This window comes from Candoia aspera, chromosome 7, assembly GCF_035149785.1.
Source record: "Candoia aspera isolate rCanAsp1 chromosome 7, rCanAsp1.hap2, whole genome shotgun sequence".
NCBI classification, from domain to species: Eukaryota; Metazoa; Chordata; class Lepidosauria; order Squamata; family Boidae; genus Candoia; species Candoia aspera.
This window is the reverse complement of record NC_086159.1, coordinates 23,886,594-23,904,759: the sequence shown is the minus strand read 5'-3', so window position 1 is coordinate 23,904,759 and position 18,166 is coordinate 23,886,594. Positions and strand designations below refer to the sequence as shown.

The 18,166-nt window shown below is 36.3% G+C and overlaps 1 protein-coding gene across 1 annotated transcript in view; it reads left to right on the top strand.

Annotated features, from left to right (window-relative positions):
• The window catches only part of NUAK1 (NUAK family kinase 1), a 54,485-nt gene extending 36,586 nt beyond the window's left edge, over positions 1-17,899 (top strand). The window contains exons 3-7 of the mRNA XM_063309548.1: positions 486-637; positions 3,025-3,090; positions 9,988-10,107; positions 10,447-10,579; positions 13,037-17,899. Coding sequence (XP_063165618.1) covers positions 486-637; positions 3,025-3,090; positions 9,988-10,107; positions 10,447-10,579; positions 13,037-14,178 — 1,613 coding nt within the window. The 3' untranslated portion in view covers positions 14,179-17,899. The remainder of the gene's footprint in view (positions 1-485; positions 638-3,024; positions 3,091-9,987; positions 10,108-10,446; positions 10,580-13,036) is intronic.
• Positions 17,900-18,166: the final 267 nt, after the last annotated feature.

Below are 18,166 nucleotides of genomic sequence, written 5' to 3'. Positions count from 1 at the left end.
GTAGAGGAACCTAGGGAAGCATTATGAAATAATGATGTTACTGCATTTTTATTTTTATTTTTATTTGCATTTCAATGCTATCTGTATCTCCTTGATTAGTAGGCAGATTGGAATAAACTTTTCACTATTCTAAATCCTGTGGTTCAATTTATGACTCAAACTGCATCACAGGGTTTATAAGGTACCTATTCGATGACAAAATTTGGAATGAAATACTTATTTTGATAGGACATATGCTTAGAGTTGCATTATCTTGTGAAAAAATGTTTCAAAGTAAATGTTTAAAATGTGCCTAATTCTGCATCTAAAATGTAAATTAAGAAAAAAAGAGCATGCATGAATCTGCCTTTGAGTTGAAAATGAATGATTTGTGCATCTCTGTACCGAAAGATGCTAGCTCTGGTTGCATGTAAGTGTATGTGAGTATTTTGTATTTAACTCATCAATATAATGAAATAAAAGTGTTTGGTTTTATTTTATCTCAGTATTTGAGAACAAAGATAAAATAGTGATCATCATGGAATATGCAAGTAAAGGGGAATTGTATGATTACATCAGTGAGAGGCGAAGGCTAAATGAAAGGGAGACAAGACACTTCTTCCGGCAAATCGTTTCGGCAGTTCATTATTGTCATAAGGTGAGTAAAAAATATTTGGAAGGTATGTGGTGATAATGTTTGCACTGTGTGCACTTTCTTTTGTACCCAATGGATCTTATACTATGAAGTGAAATTATGCCAGAGCAACTAAAACTAGGTTTCAATTCAGCGTAGGGCTTTCTCTCAAACATGATGACTTCTGGATAAATAGCGACTCCATCTTGTTAAGATTCAATTTCAGTCTGTTTTGTTTCATCTAGTCCCTAACTGTTTCTACTCCTTTTCCTGTCCAATATAGTGATGATACCTCACCTGAACCAGCCTTTCTTAACTGTTTGAACCTGGAGGAGCCCTTAAAATATTTTTCAGGCCTTGGGGAACCCCTGCACATTCAGGCTCAAATACAGGCCAGAAGTTACAAAAATATTATAGTTGTTTCATGTGTAGGCCTGCATATATGCAGTAACAGTGTTCTTAAACTAAAGAATGAAACTTCCCTCTTTAACGTGAAGTTGCCCAAATTAAAATAAATTGTTGTTTCCCAGGGGACCCCTAGTGACCCCTCTTGGAACCCTAGGGTTCCACAGAACCCTGATTGAGAAACCATGCCCTGAACTAACCAATACAGGTAGTCCTTGCTTACCAACCACTGAAAAAGAGTTGCAAGTTCAACCGGTCCTTGAACTTGCAACTGTCTCAGTGTCCCCGCAGTCATGTGATTGCAATTCAGGCATTTGGCAACTGGTGCACATTTATGATGGTCACAGCATCCTATGGTCACATGATCACAATTTGAAACCTCCACAGCCAACTTCCGACAAGCAAAGTCAGTGAGAAAGCTGGCAGGAAGTGGCAAGTTGCGGTCATGTGACATCGTGCTTAATGACTGCGGGTGATTTGCTTCACGACTGCAGCTGGAACTGACTGCTTAAATTGGATGCAGTCACATGATGTTTCACTTTACGACTGTGTCGCTTAGCAATGGAGTTGCCAGTCCTAGTTGTGGTCGGTAAGTGAGGACTACCTGTAACTTCACACTGTGGTTTCATATAGATGTTAAACAACTTTGGGGAAAGAACCAAGTTTTGTGACCATCTATAGAAGATTGACCAAGAGCTTGATTGCTCATTCCCTCTCACCCCCCAATTACTACTGACTTAAGTTGCTCCCAACCCTTGCAAAACAATGCACCCTCCCAGCTGGTACTGGAAGTCCAAAACAATGCCATGATCAATGGTATCAAATATAGTCCAAAAGAATACTATGGTCAATGGTATCAAATACAGCTGAGAGGTCCAGGAGGACTGTACTCTTCTTATTCAGGTCTTAATGGAGATCATCCATAAGAGTGACTAGTGCCTTTTCAATCCCAATCCTGGGTCTGAAGCCCAACGGAAGGGACTTAGATTTTTTCAGGACTCCTTCTCACTTCAGTCCAAGAAGGAAGGTTGGAGACTGTGCAGAATTTATCCAACATGGTTAGATTGAAAAGTGGCCTCTTCAGGAAGGGGTGCATCACAATCTTCTTCAAGACAGGAAGCACAACCCCTCTCAAATTCAAATGCATACATCCTGTCTAGCCTCCTGTAGGAGCCTAGTGTGGCGTGGGTCCCACCACGGGGCTCATGTTGCCAAGAACCCTGCCCACGACTTCAGAGTTCACAAGATCAAAAGAATCCCTGCAAGTTATTCTTGCATAACAGTGATGTGTTAAGAGAATCATGCTTCCAGGCTGACTATGCTGTTACAAAGTGTTTCCAGTAGGATTAATTTATGCAGAAGGGAACATAGCATCTACAAGTTATAGTAATCTTTCATTCTGAAATGAGAATATGCACTTTCCCTAATTTTTCAGAGATCCTTACATACCAAACCAAATAAAAATGCCTCATAAAATACAAAAAGCATTTTGAAGGGGAAAGGCTGATGTTTTTCCACTTAAAACACAGATTATAGTTTTTAGTTTTATAATTTTAATGTTAATGAATTTTAAGAAGTTATTAGATTTCAGTCTCGTGTTTAAGCAGCCTTTGAGGGATATAAGTCATCATGCTGAAAGGCTAGCCATTAGAATTACTGGGCCTTTTGTAAGTACTAACACACATTGATAGGGCTTGTTTGCTAGTGCCTGGGAAGAATAGATTACTTTTACATAGTGAGGGGCATATTGGGGTTGGAACTAAGTTCCGAAAATAGTTCCCCTGCTGTTTTACAGGCTTTGTGGGAGGACAGATTCCAGTCATTCTTCTCCTAACCACACAGCAAGTGACTAATACATCTCCTGTCACTAGTTACTAGTGTTATGACTGAAGTGTAAATGCAGAGACCACCCTGATGGTTTGCTTCTTTAATCCAGCCAATATTAAACCCCCCTCACAGAATCTCCTTTCTATTCATCCGCACGTTTTCTTTATTTCTTGCTTCAGAATGGTGTCGTTCACAGGGATCTAAAACTGGAAAATATTCTTCTTGATGACAGTTGTAACATCAAGGTAAAGACCATTTCCATTCTCTGTATATTGCCTTAAACATTTTTTTTATCAAAGTTGCTACTGTTAAACTTACGCAGCATCTGTCTAAAGAATATAGGGACTAACTCTGTGATGATTTAAAAATGAATTAGGCTTTTATTTTATTTAAAGCTAAAGAAATAGTCCCCCCCCCTTTTTTTTTTTTTAAAAAGGAACAACAGCAATCAACACAAGGATCAGTAGAACCTCTTCACAAGATAATGTATTTTACAGATGGTATTTTTGCTGGTTGCGGGAACTATGCACAAGTTCTTGGCTTACAAGTTTCAAGTGCTTATTTCACAGCCCTCTGAACATTCCTTTGATTGCATCTGAAAAATAAGCAAATCCACTTTCAAAATAAACTCAAGCAGAGCACATGTCCTTCATTAGGAAATGGCCTTAGAACTCCAGGTACAATGATAGCCTTCAGATTAGTTTTTGGTGATGTCATAACTATGTCAAAAATCCTTAGTAAAGCATGGGAATGACCTTTTCATTCTTCTTGGAAAAAAGGGATGGCTAAGATACAAGCTATGTGATGCTTTTCTGGGAAACTAATGCTGCTTCCAAAATTCACATTCCATTATTTAAAATCCCAAGTATGCCTAATTATATAATAAAGGTTTTTCTTGTATTGGATCAGGTTCCCTAAGTATAGCATGAAAGCACATGGTGCTGCAACCAGGCTGATACAAAACAGATCCCAGTCTGGTCAATAACTAGAATTGGAATACCATCTGAGAACCCCATTAGTGCTACTCTGAATGTAAACAAATCCATTTTTCCTCATATATATGTAATACTTAATGGGAGGCATTGGTCCATATTTATGAAACACTCTCAGTAATGACTCTTTCCATACAACAGGGGTTCTAGTGATTCCTGAAAGACCAAGAAATTTATTATTACATACATCACACATTTATTTTCTAAGTATTTCCAACGTGAAGTTAGAGATAGATGTCCTGGGAAACGGAAATACTTCAGCATTGCAAAGTTGCCATTTGGGATATCAGATTTGGGTGCATTTATTCTTTTGCATAGGGATTGATCAGTTTGTCCAATGTAAAGTGTGTAGGAGATGAACAGAAGATGCATCTGATAAAGTGAGCTGTAGTTCATATAAGCTTGTGCCTTTTAATAAAATTTGATTGAAAAGGTGCTACCAACTTCATCTGATCCAGCATAAAGTATATATGGATATTGATTGCATATATTACATTGAACTATAAGTAACTGTATGGCTCTTCCCTTGAAATTACCTTGTAGTTCTGGGTGATATTAGTGTTGCCCAGTTAGCCATCTGCCAGAAGTAGCATTGAAATCTGCCTTAGGACATGGGTGTCCACAGGAGAGCGGGTGGGCCAATTATGAAATGTGCCTGGCGTCATCATCTAAATGTGGCAACCTATGTGGTTGCATCAGAATCTGGGACTCAAGCACATAATGATGGCTTTTGCGTTATGATATTACTGCACACATCTTGGCATCATTGTAGTTTGATGCCGAGGGCGCTGCCTAGTATTTGGTTCCTATATTTGTGTTAGCATGAACAAAGCATAGCATAATGAAGCAATGTATTATACAGATTAAATTATTCATGAAACGGCTGCACTAGAATTAATCAAAAGTTCTAACATCATTTTTGTGAGTTAAACACAGACCAGTGTTTCTTATCTTTCATACATGAATGCCTCTGTCACACCTAACTACTGCTTCAAGGTCACTGATTCTCATTGTCTCATCTCTCCTTTTATATTCCTTCCCCTCTCTCTCTGCTTCTCTCCTCCCTGCCCCCCCGACAGCTGTATGTATGTATATAAAACATTTCTTTTTCAGTATTATACTCCATGAATCTGGCAAAGTGAACTGAGATCCCACAAAAATATACATAATATACATTTAGATATTTTTAAGATTCTTAGGAGTTTATTTTTTTTTCTACAGAAGTCTATCATGGCTATCCCTTTGGGGGAAAAAGTCATACAACCCTTTTTAAAGTGTAATTTTAACATAATATAAGCAGGTGCTCTTTTTATGTCATGGTAAATCTCCTTGTGGGGGGAGATGGGCGGTGATAAAAATTTGATAAATAAATAAATAAAGCAGCTGATAATGCTACGCTAAAGTAAAACTGCCAGCCTTTGACAATGTGCTCTGAGAGACAGACCAGTGTTTGTTTTTTGCACTATTGCCTAGTTTTTTTTCCTTGATGTTTGGAGTGAGGTTTGTATTTTGCTACATAAAACATGATTCCCCAAAATAATTTGGCCAGACCAGGACCCTTCTGGCAACAATCTTTCTAGCCTAATCATGGAAATTGGATTCATCCCTCTTCCAAGATACCCTTTGTGGGATCTCACCTTACCTATTGCTTCTCTGCAAGGAATGCAGGATGGGAAATGTCCTCCTCCAGCCTCTGTCTCTTTTTCCATTGCAGCTTGCAAGATGTGAGTACATTTGAGGGGTCTTAGCCAACAAACATTGAATTTTTTTCTGTGTCTCTCAGTCTGAAAGTGAGCAAGTTTGTTGTGTCTGCTAGGCAAGGAGTCCCCTGCTGTTATATCTCTTCCCCTCTCCCATTATGTCGTTTTCCTAACATGAACTTCTAAAGGAAAGAATGAAATTTTGTGTAGCTTCTTCCTGATGGCCCAAATACCTGAACTAGGTATGAGAAATAACTAGTCAACCATAAACTCTTTCCCATTGACCTAAATGGGTATAGCAAAGGTACATAATTGCCCTGTTTAAGGAGAAAGAGAAAGAAAGTATGGACAGGTTTTTTGGTAGCTAAAAAAGAATTGAAAGGCCAGTTCAGGTTAAATCCTGCTAATTAAGCAGGAACCAAAACACAGCACAAATGTTCTAGAACATCCATGCTGCAAAAATCCAGACAACCCCTAGATGATGGCAAAAAGTCACGAACAACTAATTCTTTAATAATTTATTAAACGTGTATGCTGTGCAACTCCAAATGACTCTGGGCAGCTTATGACAATCAAAGAAATTACAATAAAATCACTAAAAGACAAAAGATGGCAAGTGCGGCAGACCAGATGGAAGGAAGCGAGAGGTCTCACTCTCCCTTGCCAAAGGCCTGGGTGAAGAGCCTGGTCTTCAGTGCTCTTCTGAACAACAGCAGAGTGTTGTTCAAATCCACCATCTGGATTTTGGGGTGGTGATTCATTCCAGAGGCCAGGGGCTGCTACAGAGAAGGCAGACTATCCCACTTTTTGCAGTTCAGTCATTAGGCTAATGTTAATAAAGTATTACTGTCACAATTTATTTACTGTAAGTGGTGAATACTGAGAAACCATCTCAAATTCTGTTTTGCTTATTATATAATTTCTTTTTCATAAAGGCAGTAGGAAACTATATGTACAGTAACTTTGCTTCTGCAATATATGAATTAGTATGTTAATTCGTTCTTGAATACTGAACGTATTACTTCAAGAGAGCAGGAAGTAATAGTCTTGGGAATGGGTACACGTAGGAACAAGTTTCCTTAGGCCTGTATTAATTAACTTTGTGAGAAGTTAGAATTGAACAGTGCTTTTTCTCTTCATACTTAACTATGCTAGTAATGGAAGGTTTTCAGATGAAAGTATGTTACCATACCAGCATTGAGATTGTAGGATTAGGCAATCTCAATGCTGGTATGGTATTGTTATTTTGTTTTCTTTTTTGTTATTTTGCTGTCTTCATTAATTATAGGGACAGGAAACACATCTGGGATAATAAATCATTGATGTGTACAGTTGAGTAAATCTGGAAAATTTCATTTCTGTATTAGTAGATGTATATTTCTAGGAGACTAAGAATGCACTGCTTTGTAAGTGAATAGAATTGTTTTGTATTTCCTGTCCTACTAACTTAAATGGATGTAATTAATTTTTCATCCAATAATTTTCAAAACAGTATATATTAGTAATGTTTCAAATGGGTATAATCTATCAATTTAAGCAGATACTTATGTGGAAATACTTAATATCCAACTTGCTAGACTGATATTTTTTGCTTTCAGTGCTATAATTATTATATTATTATTATTAAGTTGTGTTGTGGCATGAATAGAATACCATCACGTTCTTGCACATTTCTACCTCTCCCTTATTTAAACTGGATAGACAGGCTTCTGCACCTATAATTTAAAAATAATAACAGATATTGGAAAATGGTACATGGATACAGATAAATAGAACAATCCAAAAGGAATTCAGTATAGTTGATGGTACCCTAGGAGTAGGGGGTCAAGTAAACAACAATATGCATAACACAAAAAGGGAGTAAGAAATAGTAAGCCAAAGAAATTAGAGGCATAAGAAATGAAATCTAGCTAAATTTTATACCAATACCATTCAGTAGATGCCTCCACAACTTTATCTCATTGCAAACCATCTTTGCTTCTACTATGTTCATACATGGCTTCATACATTGCCTTTTGTGCTTTGAAATTCTCACCTCTTTCTGAGATTTCATCAACTTCATCCAGCCATGACTTTCTGAGTCTTCTCTGTCCTCTCAACCCATTCACTCTACCTTCATATATTTATTTTGTGTTTCAGTCCTCTTTCATTTTTCCAGTATGACCAAACCATGTCAACATACTTCTTTCATACTGGTGACTTCTGCATTCAATCCACATTCGTTCAACCCTCAATCATTCTAGACCCTCTCTCATTTTGCCACTCACACTTGCACTCAATTTGCTTTTATGTTACTCCTGACGTAGTCAGCTCTCACTTCCGTATAACAAAGAGAGCAGTAGTTTTCTACTATCTTAACATTTCTCCATCCATTTCCCCATCTTTATAAAACTCTGCAAGTACACAAATTTATCTGCTTGCACTAGTTTTTTGCCATTGTTCACTCCATTTTCCCTGTCAGACACAACTACCTTGATCTTTAGTATGTTCATTTCAGATCCATACTCCTCACTGCGTTATACACTCTAAGATTCACTGTACATCATTCAGGTTCTCAGCCTTTATCAGCCTACAAAAGTACATGAACATTCATACCCCCAACTGACGCTCCTCCCGCATCATCACGAACATTCCTAATATTATACTAAACAACCAGAGGGACATAATATATCTTTATTTTATTCCCTGTTCTGTGTTGAATCCATTCACTAAACTTTCTATTTATTTTCATGCATCCTTTATTTTCATATTATACTGCTCTTACCACATTCAGCCATCAGTCTTCAACTCTAGACTTGTATGAAATATTGTATAATTCAAGCCTATTCACTTTATTATGTGGCTTCTCTAAATTAGATGTATAATAAACCTTCCCACATTCATACATTTCTTAAGAGCAGAAATCTGATCTGCACATCCTCTGCCCAACATAAAGCTAAATGTTGCGTTTGTTTCCTTTTGTACCCTTTCAATTGCAAAACACCTTTCAAAACACACATAACAAACTAATATCCCTTTGATTTTTGGATTCACTTTTGCTCCTGTTCCATTTATATAATGGAACAATATTAGCATTTTTCCAATTGTCAGGTACAAATGCAGCCCTATTTTGACATTTCTATATGTACACATCTACACCTGTATAGTATAAAGCTAGTGTGCTTTCCAATATTAGAATTCAGTATAATCTGAAATTGTTCCTTAGAAAATGATTGTTTCTAGTACTTATATTAAATACAATGAAATTTATTCATTTAGTGTGAAGCTTATGCTCTCTCCAATTTTGAGTTTATTCAGATTACACTAAACTCAAATATTGGAGGGAATACAAGCATCATATTTAGTGAGTAAATTTCATCACATTTAATATAGGTAGTGGAAACAGTCATTTCCTTGAGGGTAAGGGAATACAACATCTGGTTTTTTTAGGAACCCCTCCCTGTTTGGAAGACATTCAAATTCTTTGGCTCCATTTAAGTGACAAGAACTTTAAGGAATCTTGGCTACTTTGATTTTTTTTCTCCTTGGTGGGGGAGGGGAAACAACAGTTTTAACTAGGAAATCTGATAAACTTATGATTATAGGAGTTGGCTAAAATAGAAATACTTTTTCCTGAAGGTCAAAAATGAAAACACTTTGGAGCCAGTTTGGGATCTAAAATTTACACAAACATTTGCATGCCAGTATCCATGTATTTTGTAGATTGTAGGATAAGAGCACAGATTGTCTTAATAAGCTAAACAATGAATGTCAGAAAAATCTGCTCTGCAGCCTCTCTGAATAAAGGAATTCTACTGATTAGCAGCAAGCTCTAATTTTGGGAAAAAAATAAATTTTGATTCACAGAGTAGTGATCATTAGCTCAAGATGGACTTCCAGCAAACTACTCAGAGTGACTTGATAAGAACTTAAGACAACTACACTCTGAACTTCGAAAATCCATTTGCAGACTGAAGTTCTACACCAGCTGCTTCCAATGGAATTTGAGACATACAGTGAATGCTTTATAGGGACTTTTTTTCCAGGATTTCCTTCCCGCATCTAATTCCAAAGCTCTGGAACATGAATTGAGATATTGACTTTATTTTAACATTCTACTGCAAGTCCACTTAAAGAAAGATGAAATTCCATAGACTGTAGTTCAGCATTAGGAGCAGTGATATACATAAGCAGCAATTACAAATAGCAGAAGCGATAGAGTGAATGACATATAGTAGCATATATTGTAACAAATGATAGTGCTATTCACCAGCATAGCTACTGTCTTGTTCAAAATAATGAAATATCAAAAAGTGCAGCCTGGAAAATGCTGCTCCTCATGCTACTATTCTGAAACTAAGAAAGGAACAGAAAGGAAGAAAGCTTTTATTAATGTTAAATATTATTCATCAGCCAACTGCTTCCTAAAGTCTATATCCCCTAACTACATTTATTGAATTTGCTCTTACAGATTGCAGACTTCGGGCTTTCAAATCTTTATCAGAAAGATAAATTTCTCCAGACTTTCTGTGGCAGTCCACTGTATGCATCTCCTGAAATTGTTAATGGAAGACCTTACCGAGGACCAGAGGTAAACAGAATTGAGAAGAAAGGATTGTTTAAAAAATGGCATGAGAAATATCTATAAATTTATTGATTGATTTATTCAATTTATGTAGCTGATTTGTGTATATATTATGTACATATGGAATTTGATTAAATGTCTCACTTGATAATCAACAAAGTAATAATCTTTGCTATACAAGATCCTTAAAGGTCTTGTTTTCATTTTTGACTGGTTGTTGGATTTTCTACAGAATACTTATATGTTCTTTAATAATGGTGGATAGATGTTTTGTTCATTTAATAGTTTCAAAGACTTCAGAAATCACCTTTTTTATGCCTTATGTTTCTTATCTTTCTGCTTTAGGTTGACAGCTGGGCTCTTGGTGTATTACTTTATACTCTGGTTTATGGAACAATGCCCTTTGATGGCTTTGATCACAAAAATCTGATCAGGCAGATCAGTAGTGGAGAATATCGTGAGCCAACACAGCCCTCAGGTATCAAAAGATGTGTCATAGTACATTGAAATAATAGGGGTTTATAATGGCTTGTTTTACTTTCTTTCTGATGTTTGGTATATGGGAGAGTTGGATGGATGAAACAGAAATACTGCAATACAGAACAAATGGTTCTCAATTCGCATCAAAAGCTATCTGGCTGCTTTTTATTTTCAAAAGGCTATTGTGAAAAGTCCTGGGAAGACCTCTCAAAGGCAACAAGTATCTCTGATGTATGATAGTTGGAAAGTATTATCAGCTGCCCTTCAGGGGCAAGGAGGAGACTCAGCAGATTAGAAACCATACATTATTTCTCAAACCCGTATTTCCAATTCACCCAAGGTTCTGAACGAATCCTGACCCTGTGTATGTCCACAGTCTTTCTCAGCAGGAAGAGAAAAGCCCTTTGGAATAGTAAAAGCAAATGGGTGGATTCAAGAGGGTTACAAGTACCACTAGTTAGGACTGGAAACCCCTTATAGACTTTTTGCATGAAACAGAAAAAAATGAACTTTTGATTTGTGGTTTTGATGATTACAAATTTTTGGTTATAGAAAAAAGAGAGATTTTTTTTGTAACCATAGAGGAAGTGATAATTTTGTAATCATACTTGTATTTGCTGCAAGGAAATTGGAAGCTTCTTCTTTCTATTTCTTTTTATCTTTTCTTTTGGCATGTTTGTCCGTTCCTTTCTTTGTTGTTTTCTCTTTCTTCTTTCTTTACTTTATATTAGTTTTTGTGTTTTTATCTTCTTTTTAAAACTTTTAATACAATTTATTTTAAAAAAAACCCCACAAGTAGTACTAGTTAGGCAGAACCACAAGCCTACTAGATGGAGAATCCTGGTTCTTCAAGGAATTAAGGCACCAAGACCATGACCATACATAACCTGGCTTTCCCCCAGGTGCTGGGTCAGGAGGATTTGGGTTCCTGTCCTGTTCGTTGGATAGAATTTTGTTATTAGTTTTACTATATTTTATATGGAATTATTTTTGTTCCATATAAACAATTATTTGTTCTATTTGTACACTGCCCTGAGTCATTCTGAAAGGGCGGTTACAGAAATAAATAAACATATAACCAGTTACAATCCAGCTGAATATTTGATACATTTTAAAGACCTCTTTGATGTTTAATTTTCCCTCATTATTTGTGTACCATAAGGACTTCATGTTTTGTGATTCCTTCTCAATTGGCTTTCACCCTTGGAATAAGAATGGAAGCCCCTATAAAGCAGCCAGGATTTCACCAGGGAACATAAATGTTCTATTGAAAATTATTCACCAAAAATCAGTTTTTCTGTTCTTACATATTTATGGGTCTGAGCTAGCATTATACCAACTTGGTTCAAACAGATATATATTAGGCCTCATTTTTGAAACGTATTGCTTTAAAAAAATATGTTCATCTGGTCCAGATAATAAAGTGGCAATATCTGAATACAATGAAGGCCAACTGACTTTGGACAAGATTGATAAAACAGTGAATGGCGAGCATTGTAACGTCAGACTTCAGTCATCACAGACAAATTTTCATTTCTTTTCAACAGACTTGGGGTACTTAGGTTATAACAGTGTCCAGGAGTTATTCTGCTGTCTTGACTTGAAAATAAATTTCTAATCTTCTATCTTACTCGCCAATCATTATTCAGTCCTTTATTTCTGTAACACAGAGGTCCTATAATAGGCAGCCTTGAAGACAGATTGAGCTGTATTACCGCTTCTCTCTTGATATGTTGGTTGCCAGGTATTTATTGCCATGGACTTTAGTATTTAAGCTTGTCCCTGTTGGCAAGCTGAAATGTTGTTGCTGATCATATCCTCTGATGTCGTAAATGTTGACCAAGAGATATCTGGGGCTTTTTTGTCTTTTGTGCCATAGCAAATCTGAGTGACAATGACGTTTCAAATTTGTTTTAGGTAATCAGTGATGGTTGAAAGTTTCTTAGTCTTTACAAGGAAGTGATGAAGTGTTACCTGACAGAGATTCATTTCAGCCATTAGAATTGGGCAGTATGTATGTATGTGTGTGTGTGTGTATATATATATATACACACACATACATACACACACACACACACACACACACATATACATATATACACAGTATAAGCATTTTATGAATCTGCATTTGTTCATATGAGCTCCCATTTACAATATTGTTGAATATTGTTGATTCAGCAACCTTGGAAAAAACAGACCAACATGATTAAATACTCTGTATATACCATTTCCATGATACAGAAAGGTATTTTAGTGCCAGTTTGTACCAGTAATCTACACTTAGGAAATCAGTCAATCAATCAATCTACCTACCTATCTATGTCCTTTCCTTTCAGGCTGAAATATTGTCTTGCATAATTTTGGTGTAATCTGCAACTTTTCCATAACATTTTAGCTTTGAATTAAAGTAAAATCTTAAGATCAAATGTATTTAATGTATTTTATTTGTTAATAGATGCTCGTGGTCTGATCAGGTGGATGCTGATGGTAAATCCTGAGCGCAGAGCAACCATTGAAGACATAGCCAACCACTGGTGGGTTAACTGGGGCTATAAGAGTACTGTTTGTGATTGTGATGCCTTGCAAGACTCTGAGTCCCCTCTGCTGTCTAGATTCATAGACTGGCATCATCGTTCCAGTGGCCTCCAGCCAGAGACTGATACCAAAATGAAGTGCCTTTCTAAGCCAAAAGGATCTGAAGTCCATTTAGAGAGACAGAGATCCCTAAAAAAATCAAAGAAGGAAAATGACATTGCACAGTCTATCCAAGAAGGAGTTGACAATTCATGCAAATTAAATTCCAAGAGGCCAAAAGGTATTTTGAAGAAGAGGAGCAATAGCGAACATCGATCTCACAGTGCAGGATTTATAGAAGGAGTGGTCAATCCAGTTTTGCCCTCCACTTTTAAAAAAGAACAAGAATTATGTAGAACAGGTATATCCATTAAGAGTGTTTTGGAGGGGGATATAACGGGTAAATACAGCACTAAGCAGTCTTCCTTAATGCCAAAAAAGGGAATCCTCAAAAAGACTCAGCAAAGAGAATCTGGCTACTACTCATCTCCAGAACGGAGTGAATCTTCAGAACTCCTGGATCATAATGAGGAGGCAGGAAACAGCGACACCTCCCCAAACATCATTGAAACATTAAGGATAGAGTCTCATAGTCATTCCTACAGACGGAAGGGTATTTTAAAACACAGTAGCAAGTATTCCACCACTACTGCACATTCAGCTTTGACCTGCTCTGATAGACCAGTACTGAAAGGCAAGGAGGAAGCAGGTTTGTCTGGAGATGGATTGTCTCGAAGTTACAGTCGCCCTTCTAGTGTGATCAGCGATGACAGCATTCTTTCCAGTGACTCTTTTGACTTGGTGGACTTGCAAGAGAACAAACTTAGAATAAGAAGCTGTGTGTCAGCTGAAAACGTCCTCCAGATCCAAGATTTCCAAGGACTCCAAAAAAACCGCTCACGACCACAGTACCTGAAGCGTTACCGAAATCGGACAAGTGATAGTTTTTCCCTTCTTACAGACATGGATGATGTCACTCAGGTCTACAAGAAAGCTCTGGAGATCTGTAACAAGCTTAATTAGCAGACGGGAAAAAGTAGGACTGGAGAGAAAGGGTCTTGGGTACCTTTATGATGGAGTTGCCCCAATTGTCACTTAGCTGACAGTGACAACATTATTAACTAAGGAGAAGTCCTTCAGTGATATTAAGAAAAGACACCTCATGCTTATTATGCAAACTTGTAGCTCATGCAGTTAAAATACTACCTAATGTCCAAAGAAATTAGGGTAATATATGAAGCAAAATCTCTGGTAGATAGGAAAATATAATGTTCCAGTGGCGTAAGTTGAAGCTAGATAAAATGTAAACTGGAAAAAGGTACTTTTATTTTTTGTTAGAGAAGGTAACTAACCACTGGAAAAGCTATAATGCTAAGAGTAAAAAAAAAAAAAAAAACAGCTGTTAAATAAATCATTGGCAGATGGATTTATCAATATCCATAACTTTAAGTTAATGAAATTTTCTGATTTTCAGCCAAAGGAGACCCTGATTCAGAAATATACACAAACAGGACTGGGCTGCCTACTAAAGACATTGTGAGCATACTTGCCCAGCCAGTTATTGGAATTGCTGGTTATCAGGTGATGATGCTTTCTTCTGAAAAGCATTTAGCAATTTAAGTGGGAAATGTTTCATTTTTATAGAACTTCAGTTAGCAAGAAATAGCAATGTAGTTAAATGATGAGTTGAGAGAGACAAAAACCATATTATTTTCCCATTAGCAGGGACTCTGAAAATCTGTATGTCTGCAATAAAAAATAAATTGTTTGAGGTTCCAAGAACCTTTAACAAATTTCTTATTACCACTTGTTCATCTATGCATATTGTATGAACCGTAAAGATTTTCTAAAGGATAATTTATGAAACCATAAGCGTGTTATACAAATTGATCTAAAATTAGTTTAATCAGTTGCAGAATTTGAGTTTTATCAAAAACTTTGAGTTTAGTTCTTGAAGACCTCAGGAATTTTAGGACAGAATTTCAGAGCCCTTGTTAATAGGCAGTGGTGTGGGGGGAAGGAACACAGTGATGAGGATGACTAGAAGGAACACAGTTTATGAGTAAGAAAAAGATAATAGGGTAGTAGACTTCATGAGGAATTCAGTTTAAGAATATATACGTATTATAGATGCTAATGGAATCAAATTGGAGAAGACAAGACATGATTCATGGATGTAATTCTAAAATTGCAGTTAAAGGTTTCAACTCCCATAAAGGTACCATTTGGGTTTACTGGATTATATGAATGTAAGCCTCTTTTTAAATAGGCACTATGTGATTGATAGGCCTGGGCAATTGAGACTTTTGACTTACTTTAGGTCATAGATATCCCAGTAAGCAGTTCAGAGTTTCAATACAGTAACATTATTAAAATAGTTTACAGAATCAAAGTGTTGCAACTTTTATAAGAGAAAAAGACAAACTCAAATCTAACTACAATTAATAGGCTGAGAGTATTCCTTTCATTTAAGCTATGCCAGCTTCATTACAAAGAACATAATTTGGCTCCCTTTAATTTGGGGCTCCAAAATTACAGGAATCTAGTGCCAATTCCAAGGGATTTCGAAGTAAAGTGTTAAAATATTAGAGTTAGCGGACAACGTAGCTGTATATTTCTCATAATTATACTGAAATTATTTTGTGTTAAAACCTTCTAAACACACAGCTAGATCAGACGTAGGCAATCTTTTTGGAAAAGTGGATGCATTTGGAATTTTGGGAATATGTTGTCAACGCTTTTATGAAATAGCTGGGTGGGGAGGGGACTTAAAAGTTCCTAAAATGGATGCTGTATGACCCTGCTCAATTATAAAACATACTGTTACTAAAAGACAGACTGTCAAGTTACTTCCAACTGCCTTCTCTAGCTTCTATCCACAGAATGATGTGTACTCCAGCTTAATTTTGCATTGTTTCTGAGCAATGTGCACACGTCCAAACATTTTTTTTGTTCTAAGAATGCATTTGAAGCCTATAGAAGTTTACTTTGTAGTAATCAGCTTTCCCTTTTAAAAAATTAAAATAATGTCTTAAAAATTAAACAGAAGCATCAGGGAGCCTGATGGGCACCATGGGAAGTGTCTGTAGGGACAATATTGTTTCCATTAAGACTAGTGAACTAATTAATTTCCTTTTCCAGAGTAACAGGAAGATGGTTGTATCCCTCCACAAAGCATTGGATCAGATGATCCAAAATGGCACTAAACGCCTACAGTATCCCTACAAAACTTGCCATCTTGACCTGTATTAGATACTAAATAGAAACGCTTCCAAAGATATTCTAGTAATTTAATAATTGATCGTATCTACCTACCACATCCTTTGTCTTCCAGTTCTTATACTTCCTTCAACCTTGCCAAGCAATTTTTTTCTGTTCCATCATTTACTTGTACATATGCCTAAAGTATGTACATGTTTGCTTGCTAATCATTGTCTCAGATGAGAAATCAGGTTTTATTTGGGCTTGGACTTATTCACTGGTTCTTCCAGCAAGTCATGGTATGCTTAATAACCTCAAATCCATAGTTCAAAGTCATCTGTCTTCTTACTGTCTCTTAGTGTCCATTTTCACAGCTGTCCATTACCACTGCAATTACCATTGCTTTAAGTATTCTGAATTTTGCTGACATTGATGTATCCTTCTCTTTCATGATTTTGTATAAGTTTGTTACTGGCTTCCTTCTTAATCAATCTACTCTTTAGTTCTCCAGCATACAGTTCACCCTTATTACTGAGCTCAAAACACCAAAAAATCTTTATGCCAATGCTATCTTTGTCTTCTTAATATTTAACATTAATTTGGATGTCTCACTTTTTATTTTTAGTTTCATAATGAGCTCTTCCAAGTCTTTTTGAATTTTAATTCCAAATGCTAAATGTGCAGCCCAAAACTATGTTTACTTAATCAGCCTCACTGAGTTCACCGGTGAGATCTTAATGTTTGCTATGCTAAGTGATTTCTGCCTTAGAAGGGTACATATGTTTAAAGATACCGCTTAAAAAAAACAGTGTGTTTCAGTAATTTTGATAAATTTTGCTTTAAGATAAAGACCATGTTTTGATCCAGGAATATGCAAACCTTTCTCCTTTGAAGATGAAGACAGGACTGATCTCAGTTGTCTTAGAATAGAACACTGCTAACTTTTGCTACCTGTCTTCAAGCTCAGTTTAATATGTGGTTGATAAATATTGAGAAGAAAAGGGAACTCTCAACAGCTCGTGGGAAGAACTAAGAATTGTCCTCAAATGGAGCTTTATCTAAGTTGTGGCCCAGGCCTGTCATCTTGTATACAAATGTGAATGACTGATTAATGGATTGCTGCCAAACTGGAAAATGTTCTGTAGGGACTTACTGGCATATTATCATTCCTAAAAGAACCAGAACTCTTGACTGCACATTGTTTTTACTAGTGCTGTGTAATTTTTTTTCCTTATTTAATTTGAAAAGGGTTTTTTTTTGTCTTTAAAGTTGACTTTTTATTTGTTTTCTTTTAATTTATTGGTCTAAAAGCCATTTCAAAGGTATAATAATATATTTTGGTATAATTTAATTGGTTCTGCATTATTTTACAGCTTTGGCCAAAACATTACCTTAAAAAATGTTTTGTTTTGTTTTTCATTTTGCTTATTGGTTGGTTTGATTACTTTGAAGCAGAGGGAAACGCTGGATAATCACCCCAAGTGTTTGTATTTTTAATCTGATCCTGTCTTTTTTTATTAAATAAAAATCAATAAAATGTGAATGGCATCAATTTCCCATCTTCATCACATCCTCTGTTAGAAATCAGTTGTGCAGTAATATTTAATGGTCATTTTAAGGAATGTTGGCGACAGTCTGGTCAAGCAAGGTGCACTTTCCTCAAAAATACACTAGAGAATTGATGTCACCCTGATATGTAGCTCTTGCAATGCTCTAAAATCAGCTTAGCATCTTTGTGATCTCACACCATTGTTCGGCAGCTGAGCCTCTTAAATTTCAGCTTAAGGTGTAGAGTATCTGGAATCACACT